Here is an 8,766-nt window from a genome sequence, read left to right as displayed (position 1 = left end):
TGAGGGGGGATGGCACATGATTTACTGTGATTTTTTGTTGTTGAAATGGAACACTGAGTGGGGAGAGTTAATGGAGAAAAAAAAACTAAAAACAAAAGTACAATAATTATGTAAATGTTTATGTTCACTCTCCTCCCAGTTCTGTACAACTATATGAATGAGTGTGCTTACCAAATGTATTTAAAGGGGGGGGTTACAAAAGTAATTGTATTGTCCTAATACAGTGGGCACTCTAAAATGGCCAATAGAAAATGCAGAGTTAATATTAAAAACGCCCTAAGCCTAAAATCCTAAATAAAACTAACTAACTAAAATCTTAACCAAATAAAACAATTAACTATTAAAATGTCCTTATATCAGTACTGTGCAAACGGCAATGTGCAAACAAGCAGGGTGCAAAGCATGATCTATGATGGTGTGATTTTTTACAAAAGAAAATCATGCCCTTCCTTTAATTACAATAATATACACTGACCTGTGATCTGCATGCATGAAACTAACGGATTTACTATAGGCATATAGCCGGTCTATATTGAAAGTGCAAGATATGGGGTCTGAAGAAGCAGATCAAGCTAATTGTCTTTTCTCATTAAGTTTATGGCCCAGCTTATGATGTTTTCTGTGAGTTTCGTCAGTACTGTGTTCTGTGGCCATTTGGGGAAGACAGAGCTGGCAGGAGTGAGTCTGGCTATAGCTGTAAGTAGTACTGTTAACCTTCTTAAGATTATTATTATTATTTCAAGAGATATTCAATTCAATTTCATTCAACCCGTTATTTGTCACATGCAGCTCTTAAAAACACAGCTTCATGGATTGTGTGCACAGCACATAAAAACTAGATATCCTACACAACAAGACTTATATATCAATTAACAAATGAAAATAACCATTGCTTCCTTTCACCAGGTTATTAATGTTACAGGTGTATCGATTGGAGTTGGTTTAGCATTAGCATGTGATACATTAATATCTCAGGTAAGAACACTCACTTCTATACACACACACACACACTCGCACACACACGCACGCACGCACACACGCACGCACGCACGCACACACACACACACACACACACACACACACACACACACACACACACACACACACACACACACACACACACACACACACACACACACACACACACACACACACACACACACACACACACACACACACACACACACACACACACACACACACACACACACACACACACACACACACACACACACACACACACATACATCATATTATCCTGTTTATAATGTACATTGTGTATTTGCTCTGTGCACAATTCCTTGCGCCCGGTTACTGTTAGTGTACCATTGTTGGAGATTTGTATACGTTTCTTGAGGTATGTCATGGATGTATTTGGCTGTTGTGTAATTTGACATATACGATGTAGCATTGAAGTGTAATTTTGTTTCTGCCTCTTGACCAGTTCCCACTTGCAAAAGAGACTCAGTCTCAATGTGTTTTTGCTAGTTAAATAAATGTTAACTAAAATAAAATAAAATAAATAAAAATAAACAGACACACACACACACACACACACACACACACACACACACACACACACACACACACACACACACACACACGATCATCAGGTATTATATAAGGAGGAAGAACTTTTTCCAAAAAGTGTACAGTATTTGTTAAAATCATGCTTTTATGTGGACACGCCCACCAGTTCAATAAGTATGCCTAGTTTGCCTGGTGAGTGGTGATGGGTGGTAATCCACCTGAACTGAAGCCGCACCCATGTAGTTGTATGATAAGGGAGGGGCTGATAGTGTGATGTCACTATATATTACTGTTTATTTCATTGGCCCGTTTGACTGTCAATGGTTCAGCCTCCAGGAAGAAACCCTAAATACAAAGTTAATACACCATTGCACATAAAAACGACTCCAGGGTGTTGAATGAAGTACTGTCACCTCATAGACACATGAAAAACTGGAAAAATACAAGAATTGTGGCACTCCATCTTTAATCAATATCTATTTTTCTGTGCCTGTAGACCTATGGGAGTGGTAATCTCCTGAGAGTTGGTGTCATTCTGCAGAAGGCTATACTGATTCTGATGCTGGCATGTTTTCCTTGCTGGGCTGTTCTAATAAATACAGAGTCTATTCTCTTGGCTGTCAAACAGACTCCAGAAGTGGCAAGGTCAGCCTTGTAGAGATATTGATATACTCCAGCTGAAGTTTACTTATGTTTTTAATATAACATTGTGTTTTTATGTATGATGTGTCTTATATTATACTAGATTGGTCATGACTCCTGACAGGCTTTGTCTTTCTTAGGGTGTCTCAGATGTATGTGAAGATCTTTATGCCAGCACTACCTGTGAGTATCCTTGCATGTGTGCTAACAGAAATGATCGCAGTAGACCTGAGCAACAATATTTACACAATTATATTTTTGAGGCGTGCTATTCCCTTCTTTGTCCAGCTTTTGGTGTGTGTACAGTGTGCACAAACTTTGTCCTACACAACCATTAAAATGGCTCAAATTGTGATTGGCCGGAATGAGATGATGTATGATGATGTATGATGATAAGAGCGCTCCACACTTCACACGGATGTGATGTTTTGATAGATAATCATCCATAATGTCTAAATAATAACTAAGTAGGTAAAGGCAAATAATATAATAGCCAAAACATCCAGATATGTTCAGAAAGTCTATTCTCATATCATTATATGATATGTAATATCAACATATTGCCCAACCCTACTGTATGTCACAGCAGACACATTATTTCCTCCCTGCAATACAAATGTACCTTTGGGTACAATAAAGTTGACCTTGAGCACACACCCAGTTAAACAAGTGCATTTATTATTGAGACTTTTTACAGGCCACATTTCTTTATGCCCTGGAGACAAAATATCTACAGAATCAGGTAAGTAGTTACCGTATATCATTCTGTATATTAAAATGCACTCACTGGTTTTAAGCTTTACATAATGTAATTCATGATTAAGGTTGACAAAATCTCTGTACATCCAGATACCAGAAAGAAGATCCTATTGTATACCATGTGATGTGATGTGATGTGATGATGTGATATAGATGAACACTGAACAGCCTAGAACTGTTCAATTCAATCCAACAACTCTTGTCTGAACATTCAGGCTAATTTGTTGACCCCGATTTAAAGGAATACTTTGGATTTTGCTGTGTACGTTTTGCTCTGTCCAGGGTATTGGGATATTGGTTCAACTGAGTTGTATATCCCTTTTTTCAGGGCATCATATGGCCAGAGGTTATCACAGGAGTTGTGGTTAATCTTCTGAATGCTCTCATCAATTACATCTTTCTATATGAACTCAAACTGGGAGTAGTGTGAGTATCACTTTGTACATGATCACCACTCTCGTATTTTTCCTCATATTTATTGGTGATGGCTACATGTGGCCTATTTAATGTTATGAAATATCATTAACAGAGGGTCTGCTGTTGCCAACACTGTCTCCCAGTTCTCCTTGGCACTATTACTATATGCATATATTATATGGAAGGGACTTCATAAGACCACCTGGGATGGTAAGTACCACATTTGCAGAGTGGCATGATTTTAGTACTACATTAATAACAGGGTTACATCTTTAATATTAGATGTATTGTCAATTCTATTGTACTATTATAAGAAGACGCCTCACTCATGGTACCACCTCATGCCATGGTACCATGACACCACAAAGTCAAAACAAACTGCTCAGACTATTGCATGGCATTAATCCTAGCACTCACCTTACCCCTGTTCACTTTGATAGTTTGGAATGGCTTAGGGTAGACAATAGACTAGTACAGTGGCTTGTATAATACATATAGCTGAACTACATTTTATTATTGTCTCCACCAGGCTGTGTAGACTACAGTTTTCACTCCTGTCCATCTGTTCATCTGTCTGTCTTTCTGTGTGTCTGTGTGTGTGCAGCTAATCTGTGCTATCAGTGTGAAGGTGTGCTCTTTGTTCGATGTACACATACACCAAAACTCTTTGGCCAAAATAGCCGATCTACAAGCTCACAATGTGTTGGGTTGTGATGCGTTGTAAGCTTGGAGATTGGCGATTGTTCCTACCTCAAGTGGTTAATAAATAAACTAATTGACTAATTGATTATCTAGGCTGGTCTAAAGAGTGCCTGCAGGACTGGGGAGCATTCATCCGCCTGGCCATTCCCAGCATGCTCATGCTGTGTGTGGAATGGTGGACTTATGAGATTGGAGGCCTTCTGGCAGGTAAGGAAGCAGGACATCTTATTATGTTTCTAAAAATGTATTGGTGCAAATAAGTGGTCTTATATTCCTTCTCTTGGTCAGGCCTAATTAGCGAGGTGGAACTCGGAGCTCAGTCAGTTGTGTTCCAACTGGCAAATGCTGCATATGTGGTGAGTTATTACATGAACAAGTATATAAATCCATCTGTTATGGACAGCAATTCTAGAATCATGAAATAAAATGAACCATATGTTTATGTATGTAATGCAATTGTAAGTTCTTGTTTGTAGTTTCCTCTAGGGTTCAGTGTGGCAGGCAGTGTAAGGATAGGCAATGCCCTGGGGGCAGGAAATACAGAGCAGGCCAAGTTATCTGCCAAAATGACATTACTCTGTGCAGGTTATTACACATTCTAACCAATGTCCAGAAATTGATGTTTAGTTATCATATTCAAATTTCGTTGTGAACAACATTATGTGAAAATCATTATTTACTTCTTTGGAAGAGAATTGATATCTTTTTTTGTAATGAAGCTCTTTTTTTATTACAGATTAATTTAACAATGATTTGATGATATTAATTACTTGATTATAACAATTGGTCTTTACAGTCCTGGCAGGATTAATTAATGTAATTGTGCGACTCCATTATCTCATTCCCAGGGTCAATCTCTTTGTGCTTATCAGTATTCTTTGGGAGTCTGAAGGACCATATCGCCTATGTCTTTACATATGATGAGTGAGTATTGAGTAATGTTGTGTGCTCATTGCAGGCGTATTATGATTTCTGCTTACCCTTGACTCAGAATAAACCTACTGAAAACAGTGCAGTCTTAGTGTGTTTGAATTACATTGACACTTGACAGTGACTGACTGTACGATAGAAAATCATGAACTGTCTTCCTTTACATATTAACTTCAATCAAGTGATGAGTGGCCTTTGCACTGTACAATACCTGTAATGTAACCAAGGTTTGACTTTTAACAGTTTTTGTGATGATTTTTGTTTATCAAGTGATAAATCACTCAACACTCAAATGCATCAACTAGGCCTATAGGTAAAGTTTGGCATGTCCACTGCATCACAGGAGCAGGACAATGGCAACAGAAGTAGAAAGGAAGGCACTGGAGCAACCTACAGTAGCTCTGGTCATGGGACTGTTCTCTTCCTGTCGTCACATGAAATGCAAAGGCGGCTTGTGTAATTAGAAAGCGTACTTTTCTTTGCGCACTCTGAGACCCCCACCACACATATAAAATGAACTTTTTGGCCAGAAAGGGGTTTATTTTCATTGGAAAATATCTTGTCTATGAGGTTTTCTCTTGGCAATATCGGTATAGGTTGTTTGTCTGGACAAAGATAAGTGGAAGAGAAAGAAATAGAGAGGAAGGTAGAGAGCGAGGGACGATGTGTGTGACATCAGACCAGATCTCTATCAGCAAGAGAGAGAGACAGAGGGACAGAGGAATAGGGAGAGGAGGAGAGAGAGACAGAGGGACAGAGGAATAGGGAGAGGAGGAGAGAGAGACAGAGGGACAGAGGAATAGGGATAGGAGGAGAGAGAGACAGAGGGACAGAGGAATAGGGAGAGGAGGAGAGAGAGACAGAGGGACAGAGGAATAGAGCGCCGCAGTCCCTCCCCCTTTCAGAAAAACGAGTGGCCCAGGAAATGAAAACACATGTGCATTCTCCCATCGGCACTTCTAATATAATTTATTTAAAGACGGTTACGCCGTGGACAAAGCCAACTCGGATCGTGACAAATCATGACAATGAACACAATGTTTTGGGCCGATCAAATCATTAGAAAGAAGAAAAGAAAGTCAGGAGACAACACTATTTGTTTTGTTTTTCGTCTTATAAATTATTTGATCGGCCCAAAACATTGTGTTCATTGTCATGATTTGTCACGATCCGAGTTGGCTTTGTCCGCGGCGTAACCGTCTTTAAATAAATTATATTAGAAGTGCCGATGGGAGAATGCATTGGGTTTTCATTTCCTGGGCCACTCGTTTTTCTGAAAGGGGGAGGGACTGCGGCGCTCTATAGGGAGAGGAGGAGAGAGAGACAGAGGGACAGAGGAATAGGGATAGGAGGAGAGAGAGACAGAGGGACAGAGGAATAGGGAGAGGAGGAGAGAGAGAGTGGGGGACAGAGGAATAGGGAGAGGAGGAGAGAGAGAGAGTGGGGGTCTAAGAATTCAGCCAATATTGGGTACTGATGCTGATCGAGGTGTAGCTCTGTTAACATCGGCTGAATCAGTGATTTCCTTTGTGTGTACAATATATTATTAATAATAATAATAATAATAATAATAATACTGCCTATATACAGCAGCATGTACCGGTATGTTATTTTGATTTAACAGTCTGTCAGGTTTAAAATGGAATTTCCTTTTTCCTTTCCAACAGACAAATTAGAGAACGAGTTGCTGAAGTTATGGCTTTCTACGCACCATTCCTCCTGCTAGATGCAATATCAGTAAGTATCTCTTGCCACTGTATTTCACCTTGACAACATGATACAGACTACAGTGCCTGTGAACTACTTGTAATCATGTAAACATTTCTAATGGCTTATACTGTCAGTAAGAATACAAGACACCCTTTTGACTGGAAGTCCATGCAGTCCAGCCATGTCTTTGTTCTGTTGGCTTGTCTAGTGTGCCATGTCAGGTGTTATCAGAGGAGCTGGGAAGCAGAAGATTGGAGCCATCTTTAACGTGGTTGGTTATTATGGTGTGGCCTTTCCTATTGGCGTGCCTCTAATGTTTGCTGCCAAATTAGGAATCAAAGGTAAGAAGAATATAGGGCTGGGACTTTATCTGATTCATTTTGATTCATTAATTACAGAAAAAAATTACGAGATTTAACGCGCTTAGTTTTTGCACCACAGAACCTTTTTCACTGGACAAATTTCAGGCATATCGATCATACCAGTGCACCAACCAACAAATATTGGCGAGATATCTTCAATAGTTGACTGGCATAGATAAACATTTCCATGAATTCCAAATTAATGTGGGAAATCCACGTAAATGCCTTTCCGCTAGCGTCACGTCATGTTATCATCGTAAACGCCGTTGTGAATTTGGCCCATTAAATGGCCTTTGTGCCTCTCCAGGTCTGTGGACAGGTATGTTTACCGGCATTTTCCTTCAGTCCACCGGCCTAATGGTTTATCTGACCAAAATGAACTGGAAGAAAGCCACGACAGAGGTGAGTAGGCAGATTTATAATTGTCTGATTGTCAAATTGTCTTGATCTAACCTTTCTGGGAATGTAATAAGAAATTTCCTCCCAGGCACTAATGAGAGCCGGAGTGCATGGGAGCTCTACAGACATGCAGGGTAAGAGACATTCTCAAGATTTAATATTTACCTTACTCCACCTGTCATCATGTCTGTGTGAGAGATCTGTGGGCTAAAGCATTGGTTCCCAACCTTTTTATACACCACCTATGAAAATATTTGGCTTTCCATGTACCACCATAATAACTGATGTTAAAATACAGAAGCGTATACCTGCCCTTTTTGTTCCATTCCTAAGCCAATAATGCTGCTGCTCTGACAAAACTCTGTCTAATCACTAATCAGCACAACTGATGATATTTTTTATGTGATTAATCCGTTCTCAAATCTTCTTAACGGTGTGCTGTCATGCCCATTTCAGCACGGCTGGATAGCCAATTGTTTGGTCAGAAGAACTACCTGTAGTCATATAAATATTTCATTCCACTTTTGCCTTTTTTCGGCAACACTCTGTACCACCAGAGGGGGGCTCAAGTACCACCAGTGGTACACGTACCAGTGGTTGGGAACCTCTGGGCTAAAGAGTCTTTGCTCATGTTCTGAAAGTCCAAGAGTAGAACATTTGAGTAGAAATCCTTCTCAATTATTTGAAAAGTATCTACTGAACATGTATGACTTATATCTAACTGACATGTCTCCCCTGCAGGGAGTAATTTGGAAGATACGGGGCCCTGCGAGGGACACACAGATACAAAGGAACTGGCTGATGTTGGGAACAGATCAGCTGTCATAACAGTGATGGACTACAGAGCTCTGGTGTTGCGTAGGGGTCTGGCCCTGGCTGGGATGCTCTTCATTTTGGCTGCTGGAATCATCACCAACATAGTAGTCTAACTTGATTAGATGAGCATAGATATGATACAGTTGTTCTCAGCTAGAACCACTGAAGTCAGGAGAGTGCATCAGCGGCACAGACTGTGATGCAAACGGTTGCTGCAGCCTGCATGTGACTGTGACCAGCCAACAGAGTACATCTACAGAGCAGAGAGCCTTGGGAAAGGCTTTATCACCAATCTTTTGTTTATTATCATTATAAAACAATTAATTTGTTACTGTTTAGTAACACAATATCATATCACTCTTGTATTGAGCCACATTCTCAGTGAGGTAGCCTAAGTTGTGTTAGCCTAAGTTGTGCTAATAAAATACCTAGGGACCTGTCTTACAGTTGGTAGTGTTGCGGCTTATAGCAATCCCCAATACATTGATCAACTGGCATG

The 8,766-nt window shown here is 40.0% G+C and overlaps 1 protein-coding gene across 1 annotated transcript; it reads left to right on the top strand.

Moving 5' to 3' along the window:
- Positions 1-597: 597 nt before the first annotated feature.
- On the top strand, positions 598-8,380 carry slc47a3 (solute carrier family 47 member 3; the record flags this gene model as incomplete). The annotated part of the gene is made up of 16 exons (XM_080772919.1): positions 598-696; positions 907-975; positions 2,027-2,175; positions 2,313-2,355; positions 2,870-2,914; positions 3,260-3,357; positions 3,461-3,558; positions 4,144-4,257; positions 4,339-4,406; positions 4,527-4,635; positions 4,899-4,974; positions 6,648-6,717; positions 6,899-7,031; positions 7,360-7,454; positions 7,908-7,926; positions 8,193-8,380. 16 exons carry the CDS (start codon positions 598-600, stop codon positions 8,378-8,380), a joined length of 1,473 nt encoding a protein of 490 aa, XP_080629045.1.
- Positions 8,381-8,766: the final 386 nt, after the last annotated feature.

This window comes from Protomyctophum bolini (assembly GCF_963924005.1).
Source record: "Protomyctophum bolini genome assembly, chromosome: 9".
In the NCBI taxonomy this organism is placed as follows: domain Eukaryota; kingdom Metazoa; phylum Chordata; class Actinopteri; order Myctophiformes; family Myctophidae; genus Protomyctophum; species Protomyctophum bolini.
The sequence above is the reverse complement of the archived record's forward strand: the minus strand, read 5'-3'. Positions and strand labels throughout refer to the sequence as shown.